Here is a 23,412-nt window from a genome sequence, read left to right on the forward strand (position 1 = left end):
GAAATGAGATTACTTTAGTAAACATCTTGGGATGCATGATAGTAGATTTTTGCTGATATCTGATATGGTGATGTTTTCAGATTGATTCTAGCTGATAGCAGTATGGATACCAATATTTAAATGTTTTACAAACCTAAAACCACTATTTTTTAGTTTATATGGACAAAATTTACGGTCAGTATATGCTGATATTCACAGCCAAAATATCAGCTGTAACTAAAAAAAGGCAAATACCAGCAGAAGTCAAAATTTCTATCTGCTGAGGCTGATATCAGACGATGATATCATGCATCCCAACAAACCTCTACAGATCACTCAGAAACAATTGGAAATATTTTTGCCAGTTTGTCCTTTTTAAGAATGTAACTGGTCTGGAAAAAGCCGACAGATTCTTTTATATCCTGTAACTGGTTGCAAACATGCTCTCATTCTTAACCTTGATAATCAATAAAATATTGTATTAATTTGTACATTTTTTTAATATTCAAATGGTAGAATCTGTAGTCTTGAGGATTTGGTGTTCAAATGAACTAATTCTAACCAGAAATATTGAAAAATGACATTCTCAGACCGGTTGAATGGTTTAAAATTGTTCAAATGTAGACTGCATGCATTACAACTTAATAAATTTTTGTTTTTCACTTTAGATGGCAGCTTTTGTTTTCTCCACGTTTTTTAGGTGTCCTCTTCTGTTGACTTGAAATAAAATGACACGACCTAAAAATGTAAAAAAGTTGAGCCATTTTTGCCACTAACCCATGTTTGTCACTTTTGACCCATTTAAGCCACTTTAAGCCAATTTTTTTTGTTGTTTTTTTTTTTTTTTACTTTTAACCCATTTTGGTGACTTTTAAAACCATTTATTCAATTTTTTCCCCACTCATCACCATTTTTTTACTCCCAGTATTGCCACCTTTTCCCTCACTTTACTCATATTTTCTGTTCTATCCCTTTTTCTGCCACTTCTAACCTATTTCGCCACCTTTTAACGTCTTTTCAGCTCATATTTATGCCAACTGCTGCAACTTAAAACTACTTATTCACACTTTTAAACTGCTTTTTTACCATTTTTACCACCCATTTTTGTAACTTTAATCAGATTTCTTACCACTGTAAGGAAAATTATGTCTGCTTTTTCCCATTTTGGTCACCTTTGACCCATTTTTCCACCTTTAAACTATATTTCACTTCAAGTTTTGCTGTATTTAATCCATTTTGGTACCGTTAACCATTGGTTCCCACTTTTTAACTGCTTTTCATCATTTTCACCACACATTTTTGCCATTTTTAGCCAATTTCCAGCTAATTTAAACCCATGTTTGCATGTCCCATTTAAGCCACCTTTAGCCAACTTTTAACACGTTTGGTGACTTTGAACCCTTATTTCTCACTCTTCACCATTTCTTACATCCATTATTGCCACTTGCTTGTTGTCTGTTCCCTATGCCTCGTTGTTTAATAAATGTTGCTGAGATCACATGGCTTCTGTTGTGATTGTGTGATGATTATGAATTAAAGAGTTTTATTGGGTTTTACCGGTTTCGTTATTGACTGCCAAGTAGCCCTTACAAAAGCTTGTCCAGTCTGGGTTTGGGTGGCTTTTCCAGGTCTTTAAAAATTAAATCCACATCAGTAAATCTGCCATTGAACATATTTTTTAACCCTTTTTTGATCCAATTACCTTTAAATTTGAAACGGAGCTGTCACACTTAAATGAACTAGTTAACAGATAATTTTCTGGAAATTAGAAATTAAATGTCTCTTTCATGACACATTGTGCAAAGTGGAGATGAAATTTAAATGCTTATTTGATAATTTTGAGTCAAATAAATGCACATTTTTACCTAAAATCTCGTTCATTTGTTGTTGTGGTTTCTATTATCAGCACTTGCATTTGAATCTAGGAATGTAATCGTTTGTGCTTATTCGACAGTTTACGTTCTCATCTACTTGTATTGCCTTATGTAGCAGACTTGCTTCTCGCAATATGGCGGTGACGTCGACGCACAGCCAGCCAGTCAATGAGGCGTCTTTGTTTATTATGTCTGTGGAGAGGAGGGTGGAACTTTCTTCCAGGCGGGGAGGGCCAACTGAACCTGGGGGTGGGGCTAACTCCCCACATGACATCATGAGGGGAAATCTGAGAACAACTTGTGTCAGCACACATTTTCTGAAAGGTGGAGAAAGAGAGGGTGAGGGAATGGATTTTTCAGATTCTTGGGGGGGTTGTGGACAGACCAGGGGCACGTATTTTTGTTAGAAAAGCCTGAAAAGGTCATTTTTACATAATATCTCCCCTTCACAAGGATAAACGCACATTGGTCATGAATACAACCATATATCAATATCATCACTTTGTCACAGCGCCCCCTTCTGTCAGTAGAACATTCGCTCCACTGATTTTTCATGTGTTTTTCATGTGTTGTAAATAATAAATCAGCCCCAGCATACTGTTCTGCTCAGGGTTATCATTTTTGGTATGCATGTAGGTCATCATCAGACTTACATAAAAGCCTCTTGGACCCATGTCAAAATCCCAACAGGAAGTCCACCAGCTTCATCACAATTTCACAATAAGATTTTTGATGGTGCCAAATGACACCTTCTAACTTTTTTAAAACTTCATTCTGTGTTCTTCAAAATTCTCTAGCAAGACAACAGTGTCACACTGAACTCACCTACAGACAATAAAAAAAAAAAAAAAATCATAGCGCCCCCTACTGACAACAGGAAGTAACACCAATGAGTCATATCTTCAGTGGTCTTGCTGTCCTTTACCTTTTAAGCTCTGATTTAGAAAGACAACTTCAATATTTTTTCACAACAGAGGCATTTTTTGAAGGATGTCTCACTGGAGACAGCAAGCACTTCAGTCAGCTTGACAGGAATTATGTGTAACTCTCATACTGAACATGTGATTACCTTCAAATTTCCCATATATAATCAAGATCATAGTTTTTACTTCCTATCACTGATTTCAACCAACCAAGCTCAGATTTAGATAGAAACGCCCCAATTTTTGTTCCCAACACTGACAAGTCATGTATTTATTTATTCCTTTATTTATTTAATTATTCGTTCTCTTTTTTATTCACAAAATAATGGTTTTTCCTCCTCAGCAAAATCTAAGGTAGAATGAGTCTGAAACAGGAAACAGGGTTTCTTAAGTATTTCAACAGAAAGTTGGGCAGTTCTTTTCTTAATTATTTCATTTCAAAGTTTGGCTGTTGCACAATGAATATAGCATTTTGAGAAGGATTTTATTTTGAAAGTCCACATTAGATTGCCTTGTTACTGCACCAGATATATTGTGGGGTCTTCAACTATCCCTCTAAGGTGGAATGAGTGGTTATAATGGGAGTCAATGTGGCAAATTTGGTCGCAAGGTGAAAGATTGTCAGTCTGATGCAAATCTCCTATGCATTACACTTCTAGCAGACAATATTTTAGAATTAGGAAATAAAATTTTAAAAAATAGTGGCAAAATTTCATACAGTTAGCCTTTAAACTGTTCAGTATATTGAGAGCCAAACAAATGAAAAAAAGAAAAAATGTCACTCTTGGTCCCCAGGATGCTCTGAGGGTTAATTCTCTTCAGATGAGAGTGAACTTTCGGCTTTGGGGCCCCATGCATGTGCATAGTCTGCCTATAGCACAGGCCTCTGACCTCTACCCCATCCAGCACCTTTGGGAGCATCAGTGCTCCACCTCATAAATGCTCTACAGCAGGGGTAATCAGCTAAAATTCAAAGAGGTCCAGTCAGAGAAAATGTATGAAACCAAAGATCTGGAACATCATAATGTCTGAGTTAGTGTGATCTGTGGATCTGGGTGCGCTTTCAGGGACTTGTTGCACTGATAAAATATGAAAATTAGTTTTCCTTTAATGCTGTTAATTTTATTTGAAACACATTTTTATTTAAACAAAGCAACACACAACAGAAGTCAAAGTGGAAAGTGTAATTAGATTGTCATTTTAAAGCTAATTCACAACATTTATTTGGCCATAAATTCTTAAAATAATAAATAAAATAAAGTGCTTTAACTGTCTCAACCAACTTAACAATATAATAAACTCAACAAATCTTTACACACAAAAAATGATTTTCTTTCTTTATTCATTCTTTCTTTCTTTCTTTTCTCTTTCTGTCTTCCTCTTGTCTGGTCCTCGTATGAATGCAGTGGTTCAGTGTTTACCGCCTGGAATGCAGACAGTTCATTGGCCGAGTGGCGTCACGTGAAATGGCTTAGCTCGCATGCAATTGGTCTGTGCATTTCCTGTTTTGAAAAACCAGTACCGTAAATCCTAGAATGGTTGTGCCAGTTAAAATAGAAGCGCCCTGTCAAATTTAAAATTCCTTTTTAATCTAATGATTGTAGGTCCGGGTCCAGGTCCGTATCAGATGGCTTCCGGGTCTGGACCCGGACCCTGGTCCGTCAGTTAGTGACCCCTGCTCTATAGAATGAATGGTCACAAATGCACATGGAAATGTTTCCAAATCTTGTGAAAAGTCTTCCAAGAAGAGAGGAGGCTGTTAGAGCTGCTGAGCTCCCTATTGAAGTATGGATTTGACTGTCGTTGCAGTCCCTGTTGGTGTAATGGTCAGTCTGCCCTTAAAGTGTAAAGATGGACAAAAATCAGACAGAACTGAGTGAAAATGCTCCAAAAGTCATGAGTTTGAGTCTGTTACGAGGCTTCACTCTCTCTGTCCGCTCTCATGGATTTCAGTTCCATCTGGGTGGTCGACTGACTTCCTGAGGAGGATGCGGCGTTCTTGCTGTCGCCGTCGTCGGCCTTGCAGCGTAAAGCACGAGGCAGCGCACCGACGAGGGCCTTCCTGAACATGGAGCTGGAGAAGACGTAGACGATGGGGTCCAGGGCCGAGTTGAGGAAGTTCAGCCCCAGGGACACGATGGTGAGCTGGGTGAAGGTGTAGAAGGAGGCGCAGTCCCACGGCCGGTACGAGCGGATGACCCACACCCCGATGGTGGTTACCGTGGTGGGCAGGAAGCACACCATGAACACCACCACAATGGCGCCGCACATTCGCATCGCCTTCCGCACCTTGCCCGGCTTTCCCATCTGTCGCTTGCGAAGGAAGCAGGAGATCCGGGCGGAGCAGAAGATAAGCATGGCGAGCGGGATGATGAACTCCAGTACGGTCAGGATGCGGTGCATGGCAACCAGGATGATGATGGCCCGCGACGCCTCTTTGTACGAGGTGAAGAAGAAGCACTGCGTTTTGTTACCGCTGCCCTTGATGTGGTTGTAGGCCAGCATGGGGACCCGAGGACTGATGACCAGCATCCACACGAACACGGACACGAAGGCAGCCTGACGCTTCGTCATACGGTTGAAGCGGTGGTGAGGGTGGACCACCTGGAAGACGGTGGAATTTGAAAGGTCAGAACTGTCAAACACGAAAGGAAACAAACAAAAAAGCAGAACATCTGGATGATACTCGTTTCCTCACCTTGAAGTAGCGGTAAATCGCCACCACAGTCATGAGCGCGATGCTGGCTGAGCGGTTTGAAAACATCAGGAAGAGGTTGATCCGGCACATTCCATCTCCGAACACCCAGTGGCCTCTGAGCAAGGCGTCGATCCTCAGCGGCAGACTCACCAGGGCGAAGAAGTCAGCGATGACCAGGTTGAAGAGGAACAAGGCGTTTGGGTTCCACGACTTCAGTTTGAAGCAGAAGATCCACAGGGCCACGATGTTTCCCAGCAGCCCAAGTATGACGTCGATGGTGAGGACCGGGGGGAGGATCAAACCCTCCAGCTGGATCCCGACAGGTGGGCAGCCCCCACCTCTACCACCAGCACCCCCACCACCAGAGGGGGCCGGGGTCATCAAACTTCCATTCAGCATTTTAAAGACTTCTTCTCTGACAAAGCGTTGTGGGTTTGGTGGTTGAAGGAAAAACCTTAATGACCACACCAGAAGGGTTCAGAGATTCAGGAAATTTCTCACTTCTTCTTTTTAACTTCCCCTTTTTTCTGATGAGGGTAATCTGTGCAGAAAAGAGAGGAAACACATTAGTTTGGTGTTTGTTCATAGTCAGCTTCACTTCTCCACTGATAAGATGATTAGGCTTCTTTTTTACAGTACAAGTTGATGAGGCATCACTTTTAAGAGCTTATATGAGTATGTACAATGACTGTGAATTATACTGAGAAGGACCAACTACGGGCCATTACACCCAATAAGACAGGCTTATTTTTCCACTATTAGTGATGTTTTTTACCCATAAAGCATTATTGTGGTACAATAGGGCCCCTCTTAAAAATTAAAAAGAAGAAGCTCTGCACATTTTTGGGAAACTTGAATTTTTTCAGATGCCAAATTTGAGAAAGACCAAACTGGAAACCGAGTTTACAGAGTTCTCTCCTCCAAGTCCAAATGACAATCTTTGGTGATGATTGTGGGATTAAATGAAAAGTGTTTCCAAATCAATCAGTCCCAGTAAAATTATCTTTAGATTGAGCTGTAATCTGCAGGACTTGTCCAAGAAAAACAGCTTCATTTGGTCTGCTTTTTCTTCCACTGACACAGCTACACAAGTAAGACTTTTTCAACTTGAAATTTTGGGATATTTCTGATTAATTTACAGCTTTCTCAACTCAAAAATTTCAAGTTATATGTCATTTATTCCAACTTTCTTAACTCATAAATTTAGGATTATTTCTTATAAATTTACAACTTTCTAGACTGAGAAATTTGGGATATTTCTCATTAATTTACAGCTTTCTAAACTCAAAAATCTGGGGATATTTGCCATTGATTTTCAACTTTCCAAACCCATACATTTGAGGGGTTTTTCACATTAATTTTCAACTTTCTAAGCCCAACTATTTTTTTTCCTATTTACATGTGAAAATTTTCCTGAAATTTTCTTTATTTTTTTAGAATTTTTAGAGCGGCCCTTACAGGTGGTTTTAACAATCCTCAGGCATTTTATGACCCCAGTTTAACAGTGATTTTTATTTCATTTTCACAATTGAAAGTCTAAATTGCAGGAGTCTCATTCAAGGCTAATTCTGACAGGTCTAACTGTATTTAAAAGCACACTTAAATAAATATTAAAACTCCAAACTTACCTGTTAGCTGACTGAAACAGTTCTGTCCACAGATGTTGGCGGTTTAATGTGGCGACTTCTGACTCATCAGAGTATTTATGTCTCTGAGAATCCTCCACTGTGCTTCACTTTAGGAAACCACACACGTCAAATTACACAAGAACTCTGAAGGAGGGCAGAAAAGTGACGTGAAAGACAGGAAACCATAAATTTAACTTTAACACCAGGGACGTACGACTGTTAGTTAAAGATGTGATGCAAAACCAGAATATGCAAGAATTTATAAACAACACACTGCAGGTCAATCCTACATTTCTTTATTATCAAAAAATAAAAAACCAGTAAGACAGTATGCACACCACGGCTGAACTCTGACATTAATGTCCTAATGGTTTAGTTCAGCGGCTCCGCCCACGTTAAGATCACAAAAAAGGTGATTCTGTTTTCAGAGAATGGGTTTACATTTTCAAAATACTACATTTTACCACAGCATAAATAAATAAAAATCATGCTTTGTTGCTGGATAGGAGTGGTGATTATCCAGGTTTAATATAAAACATCAACCACAAATGAACTTTACAGTGGACCAGGGATTTCCTGACCTCCATGGTCCATGTTTCATTGTACAGTTCATTTACAGTAAACTGGAAGCAGCCCTGGTGGATGTTCACAATTACTCGACAGCAGCAGCACACTGGTGGGCCTAGAAGAAGAGCTGGGCTGGTTTTGGACCTTGGTCTACCACCTCCAGGGAGGACACTCGTGCAAATTTTGAAGAAAAAAACCCTCCAAGCATCATTGAGAAATCAGAGAAATGACACACAGACATAAGAATGTAAACTGAACTCTGTCCTCAGCTGCTGCAGAGAGGCATGAACATGAAGGTTTATGTTCCACTGACCGCTATGGTGTCAGAGCGAAGTGAAGCCAAAGTTTCCTCTGAGTCTCAGCAGCTCACGTCTCCTGTGTTAACCTTTTTTAGGTCAAACTGTTCTTGATGTTTCACAACGGGCTTCCCTTCTGGGTGCAAACATCCCCGTGTGTGAGGAAGTTTTGAAATCAGTGGATTGCCTCTGTTGCTTTCCTGTCCAACATCAGCACATCGTCATTTCCAGGGGTTGATCTTCATGCAAATCTGTAAAAAAAACAAAGCTAAAAACAAATGGAAAATCACGACTGTGTGTTTTATTTAATGCTGGGAGTTTCCGGATCCTTTTTAACTGATCATAGTCTGGATTGGTGTTTTTGAACCTCTGGTACTTTTTAATGCCATGTGTTTTAAAACTGTTGATCTATTTGACGTGTTATTCCGGCTGATAGTGTCAGAAAATACTGAGAGTGTAGGAGAGGAATGAATCAGTCTTATATGCTGCAGGAAAACTCCTGCACACTGTTTAAACTGCAGACATCTGCTCATGATCACACATAGGAATGATGTGGATTTTCTCAAATGAATTTAACATGCATCCATTCCTATAAAACCGCCTTGGAGATTGGAGGCTGTGAGCCAGGTCTTCCGGTCCAACATCAGTGCCTGATACTCTACAGCAGTGATGCTCAACGTGTGGCTCTAGACCCACATGTGGCTCATTTGTGATGATTTGTGGCTCATTTGTCTTAATTTGAAACATTTCCCCCCTGAAAACCGTAAAAAGGAAAATTTTACCTCAGAAATTATCCATTGCAAGTCATAGTGATCAGTTTGTTTCAGGCTTTAATTGTCAAACTCTATTTTTTGTCTGCATATTTCCATTGGCCTTATTTGCAATTTTTTGCAACTTTAATTCCCTTTTTTACTGGTTTTAGCAAATTTTCTATATTTTTATCCTGCTTTTTTTTTAAGTTGTTGCTCCTTTTTTTCTCCTTTTTTGACACTTTTCTCCCATTTAAGCTGCAGTTGCAATTAAATGCCACTAATTTCTCATTTTGCCACTTTTTTGCCCCCTTTTGACACTTCTCACCCATTTAGGCTGCCATTTGCAATTAAACGCCACTTATTGCTCATTTACCACACCTGTTTTTCTGAGTTTTGCCCATTTTAGTCACCTTTCACTCATTTTTTTTGCCACTCTTAACTCATTATTTGGTCACTACCCACCCATTTTTGCCACTTCCCTTCAGTGTTTGCTGCTTTTTGACCATTTTTGCCACCTTTAACTAATTTTAACTGCCACTTTTCCCCACTTAGATTGTGGCTGTTGCAGATGTATTTTTCAACAGTTTGCCTCTTTGGTTGAGTAACACTGCTCTACAGAATGAATGGTCACAAATTCCAACAGAAAGGCTCCCAGATCCTGTGGAGAGCCTTACAAGAAGGCTGCAATAGCCGCAAAAGGGAACCAACTGTTGAAGCAATGAGGAGCTGTCCAAATCCTTTTGTCCATATAGTGTATGTGCTCACCTGCAGACTACCAGTATGTTGCTATGGGAACCTACTGACCTCATGGAGGAGAATATTTTCATCTGCAGCTGAGAGGCTTGCAGGGAAAGTAAGGTCTGATCTGACAGTAGTAAAAAGATCATATTGTCTGACCTAGGCATTACATAACCAAGCCACCCCGGGCCTACAGGTGTGCCCTGTTGACCCCAGGCCTACAGGTGTGCTCCATTGACCCCGGGCCTGCAGGCGTGCCCTTTTGACCCTGGGCCTGCAGGTGTGCCCTGTTGACCCTGGGCCTACAGGTGTGCCCTGTTGGCCTATAGGTGTGCCCTGTTGACCCCGGGCCTACAGGTGTGCCCTGTTGACCTGCAGGTGTGCCTCGTTGACCCTGGGCCTACAGGTGTGCCCTGTTGACCCTGGGCCTACAGGTGTGCCCTGTTGACCTGCAGGTGTGCCCTGTTGACCCTGGGCCTACAGGTGTGCCCTGTTGACCCTGGGCCTGCAGGTGTGCCCCATTGACCCTGGGCCTGCAGGTGTGCCCTGTTGACCCTGGGCCTACAGTTGTGCCCTGTTGGCCTACAGGTGTGCCCTCTTGACCCCGGGCCTAAAGATGTGCCCTGTTGACCTGCAGGTGTGCCCTGTTGACCCCGGGCCTACAGGTGTGCCCTGTTAGCCTACAGGTGTACCCTGTTGACCCTGGGCCTGCAGGTGTGCCCTGTTGACCCCGGGCCTACAGGTGTGCCCTGTTGACCTGCAGGTGTGCCCCACTGACCCTGGGCCTACAGGTGTGCCATGTTGACCTGCAGGTGTGCCCTGTTGACCCCGGGCCTACAGGTGTGCCCTGTTGACCCCGTGCCTGCAGGTGTGCCCTGTTGACCCCGGGCCTACAGGTGTGCCCTGTTGACCCCGTGCCTGCAGGTGTGCCCTGTTGACCCTGGGCCTACAGGTGTGCCCTGTTGACCTACAGGTGTGCCCTGTTGACCCCGGGGCCTACAGGTGTGCCCAATTGACCCTGGGCCTACAGGTGTGCCCTGTTGACCTGCAGGTGTGCCCTGTTGACCCCGGGCCTACAGGTGTGCCCTGTTGACCCCGTGCCTGCAGGTGTGCCCTGTTGACCCCGGGCCTGCAGGTGTGCCCTGTTGGCCTGTAGGTGTGCCCTGTTGACCCCGGGCCTACAGGTGTGCCCTGTTGGTCTACAGGTGTGCCCTGTTGACCCCGGGCCTACAGGTGTGCCCTGTTGGTCTACAGGTGTGCCCTGTTGACCCCGGGCCTACAGGTGTGCCCTGTTGACCCCGGGCCTGCAGGTGTGCCCCGTTGACCCCGGGCCTACAGGTGTGCCCTGTTGACCTGCAGGTGTGCCCCATTGACACTGGGCCTGCAGGTGTGCCCTGTTGACCCCGGGCCTACAGGTGTGCCCCGTTGACCCCGGGCCTGCAGGTGTGCTCTGTTGACCCCGGCCTGCAGGTGTGCCCCGTTGACCCTGGGCCTGCAGGTGTGCCCTGTTGACCCTGGGCCTGCAGGTGTGCCCTGTTGACCCTGGGCCTGCAGGTGTGCCCTGTTGACCCCGGGCCTACAGGTATGCCCCGTTGACCCCAGGCCTGCAGGTGTGTCCCATTGACCCTGGGCCTACAGGTGTGCCCTGTTGACCTACAGGTGTGCCCTGTTGACCCCGGGGCCTACAGGTGTGCCCAATTGACCCTGGGCCTACAGGTGTGCCCTGTTGACCTGCAGGTGTACCTTGTTGACCTGTGATCACCGGCAGGGACAGAGCTAAGAGGTGACACCTCAGCACACTAAGCTGCTATCGCTCTGGTAGAATACGCTCCGATCGTCTCTGATACGATCCTCAGTGATGCCTGAAGCAGCTTCTAGTTCCTTCTCCTCTTCTCTTTAAACTCAGAAAACAAAATTTGAATATCAATTGAGTTGAGGCATCTGCTTCCTCCTCCAGAGCGGCGTTTTCAGGTGCTTTATCTCTGAAAAAAGCGCCTCTAAAGAGGCATGGCAGCAGACGTTTAAGCTTCCTTTCACTGTTTTTACCTCTAATCCCTCAGCTGGAGAAAGGACGAGTCTGAGGAAACGCTGCCTTTCTGCTGGAAACTTTCATCTCCTGCCGGGTTTGTGCGCTAGCGCTCCTGCTGTGCGTGTGTGATTATGCTGTGAGTGTGACGGACGGGTATCAGCATGGATTAGTGAGTAAAGGTAAGCGTGTGTCTCTCCCTGTCTAGGCGGATTTCCATCCCTCTTCTCTCCGCTCCGGTCACACACACCGACCTGGTTTGAACCGCCGCCGCCTCTGTCTCTTCTCATCCTCCTCAGAAACCCCCGCTGCTGTCTCATGGCGGTCTAACACTTCGCCGTCGTGTGTGTGGATGTCTGTGTGAGTGTGTGATAGCTTGGGTTTGTTGTCTTGCTCCGTCGTGAGATGCCATTCCTCACTCAGGACGCCGAGCGATTCGATGGGCTGTCTCTCCTCTACTGGTAAGCTAATTCCTCCTTGCTCCTCCCTCCTTTCCTCACTTCCTTCCCTCCTTTTCTGAAAGAAAACCTCGTCTACTAAAGGTGTTTTCCATGCTTTGTCTCTGAGCCGTCGTTCTTGCTGCACTAGTTGATGTGGGTCACAGACTTCAGAGGGAAAATTGGTTTACAGACTGTTTGCTGGCAGCTGCCCCTCAGTTTAAGTCCACATGCATGTGCGCACTTCTGGGTCATGCATGTTAGAGCTGCTTTAAAGGAACAGGACAACATTTTCTTAACAACACAGCGATGCATTTGATGCAGTTTGAATGCATGGGTGATTAGATGTGCCTTCTTTTGGGTGCTTTTGCTCCGTCTGACAGCTGAGTTGGGTTTTGTTTACATTTTTTCATCTCCGCTCCATCACAAGTCTGCAGAGTTTGAACTATTTAGGAACTTTAGAGAGGATTTTTTATAACCGAGAACACAGGCAAGAAAAATTAAGGAATCAACACAATTCCTGAAATGCATGACATGTAATGTCTTGGTTTTTTATTTTTCATAAATTTGCAAAACTTTCAAAATAACATTTTTCACATTGTCATAATGGGTTGTTGTGTGTAGAATTCTGAGGAAAAAATGAATTTATTCCATTTTGGAATGAGGCTGTAACATAACAAAATGTGGAAAAAGTGAAGCGCTGTGAAAACTTTCCGGATGCTCTGTATATCTGAGAGACTCTGCCTCTCTAAAATGCTCTTTTTATACCCAGTCATGTGACTGACCAATTAACCTAATTAGATACAAATTTCCTTGCTAGCTGATTTTTCATAAGTACCACTTACTTTTCCAGCCTTTTGTTGCCCCGTCCCTACTTTTTTGAAATGTGTGGCTTCCATCAAATTCAAAATCAGCTAATTAGTGGGGATGCTGAGTAAGCATCCACACTATTGATATTCACGTCGGCCATTTTTTTTTTATTCTTATATATATATATAGCTATTTTCATGCTATTTCCAGCTATTTCTGTGCTTTTTCAGCCATTGAATGCAATTTTCAGCTACTTTTAGGACAAAATCAGCTATTATTAAACTTTTAAAACTTTTTTTAGGCTACTTTCAGCTATTATTATTACCCTTTTTTAGCTATTTGATAATATTTTCAGCTACTTTTATGCCATTTTCTGCTTCTTTATTCTATTTGTATGCTATTTTCAACTATTTTTGTGCTATTTTCAGCTATTTTTAGGCTACTTTTGGCAATTTTTATCATTTTTTGAGCTACTGATTGCCACTTTCAGCTACTTTTCTGCCATTTTATGCTATTTTATGTCATTTTATGCTATTTTTTACATTATTTTTAGCTATTTTAGTTTACTTTCAGCTACTGCTATCCTTTTTTAGCTATTGAATGGCATTTTCAGCTACTTTTATGCCATTTTCTACTATTTTATTCTATTTGTATGCTATTTTCAGCTATTTTTGTGCTATTTTCATTCTATTTTTAGGCTACTTTTGGCTATTTTTTAATCATTTTTTGGGCTACTGATTGCCATTTTCAGCTACCTTCTGCCATTTTATGCTATTTTCTGTTATTTTATACTATTTTTATGCTATTTTCAGCTATTTCTGTGCTTTTGGCTTTTTTCAGCAGTTCTTCTGCAATTCAGCTCTCAGCTTCCCCACACAATTTCAGCTGAAATTGCAATTTTGATCTAGTATTTTTCATGAAATGGTAAAATGTCTCAGTTTAAAACTAACTACTGTTTTTATTGACATTTTGCACAGTGTCCCAACTTTTTTGGAATTAAGGTTATAATTTATTAACACATATGGCAACTTACATAACAATTAAAGCTCTTCTTGTTGCCATCTTAGTCAATATACCAATATAAACATGATTTTTTTATCATACCAAATATGGTCATAAAGAGGTGAAAGGAAGTGATGCCTTCACTCTTGGCTGAATCACTAAAAAGACATACATCACTTCAGACGTTTGTTTTCATTCTTATCTCAGGAGGTCAGCCACCTCCTCCTGTTCGCTAAGACGCCACACAGGTGGTCCAGGACTCTGAGCTGTGATTGGTTAGAAACCGCAGAGTCATGACAGAACATTTTGTCTCTTTGATCTAAAACATGAGCCCAACATTTGACAGAGAGCGTCTAATCCTGCAGAGAGAGCGCCCCCCGTCTTCTCCTCCCTCTGTAGTGTAAATTTCAAAGGAAGCAGCTCGTCTGTGCGAGCATTCACAGCGTTCTGTTACAGCGTGTTCCTCCTGGCACTCGGCCTGTGAGTGATGATAATCGCTTGCGGCAGGTAATGCAGATTATCAGGCATTAAGTGATCAGTTTAATTGCTTCCTCATGTCCCTGCTGTTGGCTCTGCAGCATGTCGTCGTGTGTTTGTGAAGCCCAGAGCTGCTGGGAAACCAACTGTTATTCTGCTGCTGTTGTCACCGTCTGAACATGCAGTGGAGGTCAGAGTTATGGGGTTTAGAGTGAGTCCCTGCTGGAGGAATGAAGCAGGAGGGAAGGCTGAGAGGTAGATAATAGCAGCTATCATCTGTTAACAGAGGCGTTTCATTCTGGACTACCACCACCATGTCTGACTGTCGGTCTGATGTTCTTCTGATGAAACGCTGTGTTAGTTTGTCTCCAGATGGAACTGGATGCACAGCTTCAAAACGTCTGTCTGCTCAGTCCTCAGAATATTTTCCCAGAAGTCTTGGGGATCATCAGGATGTGAGACGAGCCTTTGTGTTCTTGTTGGTCAGGAGTGGTTTTGCCCTTGGACCTCTCCCATGATGCCATTGTTGCCCAGTGTCTTTCTGATTGTTGAATCATGAACTTTGACCTTATCTGAGTCAGTGAGGCCTGCAGGTCTTTTAGATGTGGTTCTGGGTTCTTCTGGGACCTCCTGGATGAGTTTTCTGTGCGCTCTTGGATTCATATTGGTAGGCTGGCCCCTCCTGGGAAGGTTCGACACTGTTCACAGTTTCCTGCATTTGTGGATAATGGCTCTCACCTCTTCCAGACGTCAGTGATTTCTTGCCATGATGCGCTGTTTTTAGAGATCTTTTAGCCCACTTCACTGTGTAAAGCTTATGGCTCTGGGACTCCAGTAAACCACAGTGAGCGCCATTATCCACAAATGGAGAAAACTTGACACAGTGGTGGACCTTTCCTCGATTGGCCAGCTTTCCAAAATCTCTCCGAGTGCGCATCAATGACTCATCCAGAAGGGCCCTGAAGACCCCAGAACTGTTCAGCACAGTGTGGGTTAAAATTTCTCAAGGGCTGCCTATTTTCACATTTAACCCATTTTTGCCATTCTTAGCTAATTATGCAACTTTTTAACTACTTTTCACCATTTTTTACCATCCTGTTTCACTGCTTTTAGACTTTTTTGCCGCTTCAAACCATGTTGTTGTCACATTTGAACTGCTTTTCTCCACTTTTACCACTTATTTTTGCCACTCCTTGCCAATATTAGCCATCTTAAACTAATTTTTGCAACTTTAAGCCCATTTCAGCAATATTTTTACCAATTTTCACCATTTTTTCTGCACATATTTATAACTTTTTCCCTCTCTTAACCAATATTTGCTGCTTTATTCTCTTTTGTTCCTTTTGACTTGACTTTGACTTGATTTTTTTAAATTTATTTTGCCACTCTTAAGCCACATTTGATCAATTTTTGCCACTTTTTAACAGCTTTTCACTATTTTTTTGTTTTGCTCCATTTTTCCTATTTTAACCAATTTCTCATCACTTTTTTGCTGCTTTTAATATGTTTTTGCCACTCTGGCCACTTTCCATCCCTTATGTCTGTCAGTTTTTGGTACTTTTAACCCATTGTTGCCACTTTAAACAGCTTTTTACCATTTTTACCACCCATTTTTGCCACTTCTGGAGTTTGTGCCCTTTTTTGTACATTTTTTTTTGTACATTTTTACATCCAATTTTGCCACTGTCCCTCTCTTAACCGATATTTGCTGCTTTATCCCTTTTTTACTGCTTTTTGGTCTTTTTTTGGCCACTTTCCAACTGCTTTTCACCATTTTTGCTGCTCATTATTCCACTTGTAACCCACTTCTCAGTACTTGAAGACACTTTTGTAACTTTTAACCCATTTTCCACTTGCAACATATTTTTGCCACTTTTTAACTGCTTTTCACTATTTTTATGCCCCATTTTTCTACTTGTTACCATTTTCCCACCACTTGAAGCAATTTTTATAATACTTTAAATACATTTCTGCCACTCTGGCCACTTTTTACCACTTATGTCTGTCAATTTTTGGTACTTTTAACCCATTTTTGCCACTTTAAACGGCTTTTTACCATTTTTACCACCCATTTTTGCCACTTCTGAAGTTTTTGCCCTTTTTTTTACATTTTAACATCATATTTTGCCACTGTCCCTCTCTTAACCAAAATTTGCTGCTCTAGTCTTTTTTTTTTTTTGCTGCTTTTTTGTCTATATTTGCCAATTTTCAACTGCTTTTCACCATTTTTGCTGCTCATTATTCCACTTGTAATCAGTTTCTCTCTACTTGAAGCTAGTCTTGTGCTTTCAACCATTTTCCACTTGCAACTTATTCTTGCCACTTTTTGACTGCCTTTCATAGTTTTACTGCCCATTTTTCCACCTGTAGTCAATTTCCTGCCACTTTTGGCTGGTTTTTACCACTTTTTAACCACTTTTCACCACTTGTTTCTGCCAATTTACCACTTTTTTCAGTTTTTTTCTGTTTTCCTGCAATGATTTAATGATCTCTGTCCTTACAGGTGTTTCAGTTCCTTCTACTTTATTCTCTGGTATCCTGAAGTTTGTGAACATCACGGCTCAGCTATAAAGTCTAACCTCACTTTGCTAACAGTTTATTTCAACGGCCCATCCACATTTTTTTTACATTACCCCTAAAATGTAATTCTGTTTCATTAGAAGAGGTTTACATTTTGAATTTTCTGTTTCTTTAACAGGAGTGGTGATTATTCAGGGTAATGTAAAATATAGTTATAGCAGCTTAAGTTTACATTGGACCATGACTTTCCTGGTCCTCATGGGCCCCCCCGTTTGGACAGCCCCCTCCTTAATCCAGCCTGAGCGGCCTTGGATGTTCCTGTAGCATGATAAAAGTATCTTTGTTATTTAATTTCAACCAGAACTTCTGTCAGATTTGATAATCTGGCATCATGACAGCCCTGCAGCTGCCCCCTGAATTCCTAGAGGAGTGAAAAGTTTCTAGGGATGAGTTTAGGGACACTTTGTTGACTGGATTTGGACGTTAATCCCACATAAAACAGAGAAGAAGTGCCAGCAGTGAGTCAGCGCGGATATAAAGTCAGTTTCAAAGCTCTATAGGTGTTAAAGCGTCCAAACTTTGAACAGAAACATGCTGCGTTCAATCAAAACAAGCTTCTAATTTTAGCATCCTGGGCTCTTTGAACGCTGACTTTGCATTTTAATCAGCAGCCTCTGCTGATAGATAATACGCCTCCTGTTTGGCTGTGTTAAGTTGAGTAATAATATTTAAAATAAGCTTCTACAGAGAGATCAGAGTGACCCGTGCTTCACCCCGAAATCTTGATTCATCCACTTCCCTGTACGTTATCCCTTACATAACACGCTACAGTATATGTAGCCCTGTCCTGACAGCAGCGGCGCCTCACTGCTCGCTTCACCTGGAAACAAAAGAAGAAGGAAACCACAATGACATCAGAGGGTCTAAATCACAGAACCATCCTGAACGCAGCTCCACCTTTACTGGATTTCACCCACAGAGGAGTGAAGGAGCCGGGCTCATCCAGTGAGTAAAATAAAGCTGTCAGACTAACGAGGAGAGGATGAACTTTTAACTTCTCCGAAGGCTCTTTTCTGCAGGTTTCCTCTTTTATTATCCATTCATTTTCACATTAAATACTTCAGCTCTCTCAAACTGTTGAATAAATGTTTGTGACTGCAGATAAAGGCTGCATCAGGGGGTTTAAAGATGTGATGTGACATGTGAGCTCAGGTTTTTTGCATGTGCTAAAGCTCTCGTTTCATCTAACGCGACGTATGAGAGGTTTTCAGAACAGTCACATACAGCAGCATGAGTTTCACTGCACAGGAGACTCTGTGACTTCACTGCAAGTGCTCTGGTCCATCTTCAAGCCAGAAGCACTGGGTCTATTTCCGGGGAGTTTGCAGCAAAAATGGACCAAAACAGGTACAAAGCTACACAAGGATCCTGCAAATTTCAAAATACAACCCAATGCATAGACTCGTGATTTTAAATCATATCATCAAAATGTACTTACCCATGGTAGAAGCAATCACGGGAGAAGAATAAGAAGAATAGTGCAGCTGATAGCTGATAAAGAAAATGTCTTATCCACAGAGCATGTGCAAAAGGTGAATCCATGCTAACTGCGCAGAATGCATGCAAACGCCTCAGCTGGGCAAACATCACCCTGTTCCATTTACATGTGTGTAAATGAGGAGGAGGAGGAGTAGCACAAGATTGCTCCACTCACATGCAAATCAGCCTCATTACAAACAGATCTTCAAAGGCCAGCGCTGACTGCCACGGACACTAAGAGTGGTGCAATTTAACAGCAAATGAAAGCAGGTATTAGAACCAGCGCTGTTTCTCTCCCCTATCCTCTCCTTTCTCCTCATCCACCTCAGTCAGTCGTTACTCTGCATCAACAGTTGTGGTTGATCATAAAGGTAATCCATCCCCCTAGGAGACAAAGCCGGATCCATGGACCACCTTTCTCAAAGGATGATGGGAAAACAAGGGTTGATAGTAACTATAGTCAAGGCAGGGGCCCAGCCAAATCTGAGGCCCCTGGATGCTTGTAAAATCCTGGTCCACTGTAAAGTTATTCTGTAAAAACCAAATTTGAGTTTAAATCTGAATAATAACCACGCTTATCAAAGCAACAGCAAAAACATTAAACAAATATTTATTAATGTTTTAATACAATATAGGTTTTAAAATAAGACTTTTTTTCTTTAAACAGAATTTCCTTTCTATTGGTTCACAATGTGGACGGGCGCATTTAACTAAACTGTCAGGAAAGTAATGTTAGATGTCATAACTACGCCATGGTGTTCACAAATGTCAGGGTAACAGAGAACAACATAGGAGGAACTGAGACAACTTCAATGTAAAATCATTAAATACTGTGAAGAGAAAAAGGGGGAAAGGGTTAGGAGAATAGAGTTACAAAAACTGGTTAAAAAAACTGTCAAGAAAAGGCTGAAAAGCATTAAAGTTGGCCCAAAGGTGCAAAATAGTTTTAAAATGTTTCGAAAAGGCAAAAATGCACAAAAAAACAGTAATGTAAAATGGAGTGGATAAAATTGGCTGAAAGTTTTTTAAAAGTGGTAAAAACTGGATAAAAAAGTGGCAGAAATAGGTTAAAGGGTCCATTCTCTGGGTTTATCAGGGTCCATTCTCTGGGTTTATCAGGGTCCATTCTCTGGGTTTATCAGGGTCCAGTCTCTGGGTTTATCAGGGTCCAGTCTCTGGGTTTATCAGGGTCCATTCTCTGGGTTTATCAGGGGCCATTCTCTGGGTTTATCAGGGTCCATTCTCTGGGTTTATCAGGGTCCATTCTCTGGGTTTATCAGGGGCCATTCTCTGGGTTTATCAGGGTCCATTCTCTTGGTTTATCAGGGTCCATTCTCTGGGTTTATCAGGGTCCATTCTCTGGGTTTATCAGGGTCCAGTCTCTGGGTTTATCAGGGTCCATTCTCTGGGTTTATCAGGGTCCAGTCTCTTGGTTTATCAGGGTCTATTCTCTGGGTTTATCAGGGTCCAGTCTCTGGGTTTATCAGGGTCCATTCTATGGGTTTATCAGGGTCCAGTCTCTGGGTTTATCAGGGTCCATTCTCTGGGTTTATCAGGGTCCATTCTCTGGGTTTATCAGGGTCTATTCTCTGGGTTTATCAGGGTCCATTCTCTGGGTTTATCAGGGTCCATTCTCTGGGTTTATCAGGGTCCATTCTCTGGGTTAATCAGGGTCCATTCTCTGGTTTATCAGGGTCCATTCTCTGGGTTTATCAGGGTCCATTCTCTGGGTTTATCAGGGTCCATTCTCTGGGTTTATCAGGGTCCATTCTCTGGTTTATCAGGGTCCATTCTCTGGGTTTATCAGGGTCCATTCTCTGGGTTTATCAGGGTCCATTCTCTGGGTTTATCAGGGTCCATTCTCTGGTTTTATCAGGGGCCATTCTCTGGGTTTATCAGGGTCCATTCTCTGGGTTTATCAGGGTCCATTCTCTGGGTTTATCAGGGTCCATTCTCTGGGTTTATCAGGGGCCATTCTCTGGGTTTATCAGGGTCCAGTCTCTGGGTTTATCAGGGTCTATTCTCTGGGTTTATCAGGGTCCAGTCTCTGGGTTTATCAGGGTCCAGTCTCTGGGTTTATCAGGGTCTATTCTCTGGGTTTATCAGGGTCCAGTCTCTGGGTTTATCAGGGTCCATTCTCTGGGTTTATCAGGGTCCATTCTCTGGGTTTATCAGGGTCCATTCTCTGGGTTTATCAGGGTCCATTCTCTGGGTTTATCAGGGTCCATTCTCTGGTTTATCAGGGTCCATTCTCTGGGTTTATCAGGGTCCATTCTCTGGGTTTATCAGGGTCCATTCTCTGGTTTATCAGGGTTTGTTGTCTGGGTTTATCAGGGTCCATTCTCTGGTTTATCAGGGTCCATTCTCTGGTTTATCAGGGTCCATTCTCTGGTTTATCAGGGTTTGTTGTCTGGGTTTATCAGGGTCCATTCTCTGGTTTATCAGGGTCCATTCTCTGGTTTATCAGGGTCCATTCTCTGGGTTTATCAGGGTCCATTCTCTGGTTTATCAGGGTTTGTTGTCTGGGTTTATCAGGGTCCATTCTCTGGTTTATCAGGGTCCATTCTCTGGTTTATCAGGGTCCATTCTCTGGTTTATCAGGGTCTGTTGTCTGGGTTTATCAGGGTCCATTCTGTCCTTTATCAGGGCCCAGCCCACTAGAAAACAGCACTTGTCCTGAAGAACCTTACTTTAACTGTCAGGTATCTTCAGCGTTGAGACTTCTGTGATATGGTAAGGTTAACGCCGCCGTTACATCTTTAGTAGACGGGGGAAACAGTGTGTTGTAGCATCCTGTTCCTCCTCTGTCTCTTTGTGTGATCACATTGAGGATGTCAGATGTAAACTTGTGTTTGACTTGTCTCAGCTTCACTTCTTCCTGCTTAGACGTGTCGGTGCACCTCATTTAGGGTGGATTTGACGTCATTGTTGTTTGTTGAGTTGTGACTTAATTGACGCTGACTCTTTTTTTGGTCTTTTTTTGGAGACTCTCAGTGGGTGTACTAAATCAGAGGTGTGTTGATGCCAACAGGCCGTCTCTGCAGCGCTCTCTTAAGCCGTTTGATCGGTGGCGTCTCTCTGCATGTTAAAGTAAACCTCTGCATGATAACGTCCTCCTAAAGGTGAGTGCAGAACAGAGACATGAAAACATGTCGTTGGAGTGGTCCGAACGCTGGAATGAAGCTAAAGAGGCTCAATCCATTTACCCCGAAACGGTCTACTCCATTCATCCTGTGCCAGGTTGTCTAATGTGCTTAGCCTCCATCGCTGCCTGATCCCTGCTGGGGTTTTGGACCTGTGCCTGTTCACTTCATCTCTCACCGGATGAGTTTACCTCCTCGCCTGTCTGCTTCCTGACCGCCGTCTGCTCTGGATCAGGAGTGAAAGTGAACATGTCATTTTACCTCTCTGCTCCTTGAGACGTGCTGGTGAAGATTTAGGATTATCTCGTCATAACGAGGCCCAGGAGAGAGACACAGACTCTGATTTCTGCATAGAGAAACTCTACCAAAAAGTCCACGGTTTGAGCCATTTCAGACAATACCAAGCATTCAAAGAGCAAAATTAAAAACATCTTACTTCTTTAGGAACTTTTGTGTCCCAAAAGTAGTGAAATATTCAGACAAAAGCCTGCATTTATGATGCTAGATGCTAGGTGGTCTGCAGGACTGAGTCAAAGTAAGCATACAGGTCTACTCCCATTCATTCTATTGGCTGTCCTCCACTTCCTGACCCCCATCAGGAGTTCGGGATCACATGATTGTGAGCCCTTGGACCCCATGTCCCTAAAGATTAAGGTTCTAAGGATTATCTTGCCAGATTTCCTGTGGTGTGTTAAGGGTGATTTTGCCCTCCCCGATCTGCAGAACAGAACGATAGCCAATCAGGAGGCAAGCTGACTGAAGGAGGAAGCACAACAAACACAGCCATGGCGATGGCAGCAAATGTGAAGCATAAAGTTAGACAGACGTCAGAAGCAACAAGGAGCAACGTCTTATTCTGTGGCGACGACAGAAGCAGCATGTCCTGAAAAAAAAGGTTTCCTAATCTGGGGTCTCTGGATCCTAAAGGGGGCCGCCAAAGATATCATGGGGCTCTGAGTTTGACAGCATTAGATTTGCTCATATTAAAATATAGGATGTCTGACTTTATAGACACTCTGATTTATTCAGCAGTCTTTCAGGAAGACACAGCGGGCTTCTGTCAGTTATGGTGGGACTTCCTGACGGGGGCAGGGCTTATCGACAATTTAAAAGTAGGAGGGGCTTCAAGGAAACAACATTGAGGACTACTGCTGTAAATATAGCTGTCTGTCAGGAGGTTTTAAACCTTCTCAGCTCCACGTCTTTGTTCCTCGGCTGATCTAAAGTGAGTCTGAGACAGTTTTCAAATGTGGTGGCGGCTATAGATCGGATTGCGTCACTTAGCAATCATCCAACATTTTCTAACGCCTGTGTTCTGTCACCTTCCAGAGGTTTCTTGTTTCTGTTTAATTATAAGAGCAGGTTTTTATTAAAACAATTTTCTCATCTGGAAAGACTAGAGTTTGTCTAAAGGCATGTGGGAGACTCCATGGTCAAGAGGAAGAAAGTGCTCTCATCTGATGAGACCAACATGGGTCTATTCGACCATCTGACAAGATGCCAAACACTGACATCCCCACAAACACACCCTCCCGACTGTGAAACATGGTGGTGGCAGCATCATGTTGCGGGGATGCTTCTCAGCAGCATCATGCTGTGGGGATGCTTCTCAGCATCATGCTGTGGGGATGCTTCTCAGCATCATGCTGTGGGGATGCTTCTCGGCAGCATCATGTTGTTGGCATGCCGCTCGGCAGCATCATGCTGTGGGGATGCTTCTCGGCAGCATCATGCTGTGGGGATGCTTCTCGGCAGCATCATGCTGTGGGGATGCTTCTCGGCAGCATCGTGCTGTGGGGATGCTTCTCGGCAGCATCATGCTGTGGGGATGCTGCTCGGCAGCATCATGTTGTTGGCATGCCGCTCAGCAGCATCATGCTGTGGGGATGCTTCTCGGCAGCATCATGCTGTGGGGATGCTTCTCGGCAGCATCATGCTGTGGGGATGCTTTTGTTTAGCAGTCAACATTAAGAAGAAGCAGCTGAATTACGCTGAGCGGAGCA

The 23,412-nt window shown here is 43.0% G+C and overlaps 2 protein-coding genes across 2 annotated transcripts in view; one reads left to right on the forward strand and one right to left on the reverse strand.

The window, feature by feature from the left end:
* Positions 1–3,893: 3,893 nt before the first annotated feature.
* On the reverse strand, positions 3,894–7,520 carry hcar1-3 (hydroxycarboxylic acid receptor 1-3). The gene is made up of 3 exons (XM_041815975.1): positions 7,103–7,520; positions 5,475–6,015; positions 3,894–5,380 (listed from the first exon to the last, which is right to left on the reverse strand). The coding sequence occupies exons 2-3, from the start codon at positions 5,871–5,873 to the stop codon at positions 4,688–4,690; spliced, it is 1,092 nt and encodes a 363-aa protein (XP_041671909.1). The 5' UTR covers positions 5,874–6,015; positions 7,103–7,520; the 3' UTR covers positions 3,894–4,687.
* Positions 7,521–11,817: 4,297 nt separating this feature from the next.
* Positions 11,818–23,412, forward strand: part of stxbp4 (syntaxin binding protein 4) — a 71,033-nt gene continuing 59,438 nt past the window's right edge. Inside the window, exon 1 of the mRNA XM_041816246.1 lies at positions 11,818–11,942. Within this exon, the coding sequence (XP_041672180.1) occupies positions 11,887–11,942 (56 nt within the window). The 5' untranslated portion in view covers positions 11,818–11,886. The remainder of the gene's footprint in view (positions 11,943–23,412) is intronic.

This window comes from Cheilinus undulatus, linkage group 20 (genome assembly GCF_018320785.1).
Source record: "Cheilinus undulatus linkage group 20, ASM1832078v1, whole genome shotgun sequence".
Classification (NCBI taxonomy): Eukaryota; Metazoa; Chordata; class Actinopteri; order Labriformes; family Labridae; genus Cheilinus; species Cheilinus undulatus.

What these genes read in the sequence shown, in the direction of transcription:
- hcar1-3 (XM_041815975.1), bottom strand. Translation starts at nt 5,873, where the DNA reads ATGCTGAATGGAAGTTTGATGACCCCGGCCCCCTCTGGTGGTGGGGGT. An exon ending in CGATTTACCGCTACTTCAAG is followed by an intron (nt 5,381 to 5,474) that starts GTGAGGAAACGA and finishes ACCGTCTTCCAG; the next exon opens with GTGGTCCACCCTCACCACCG.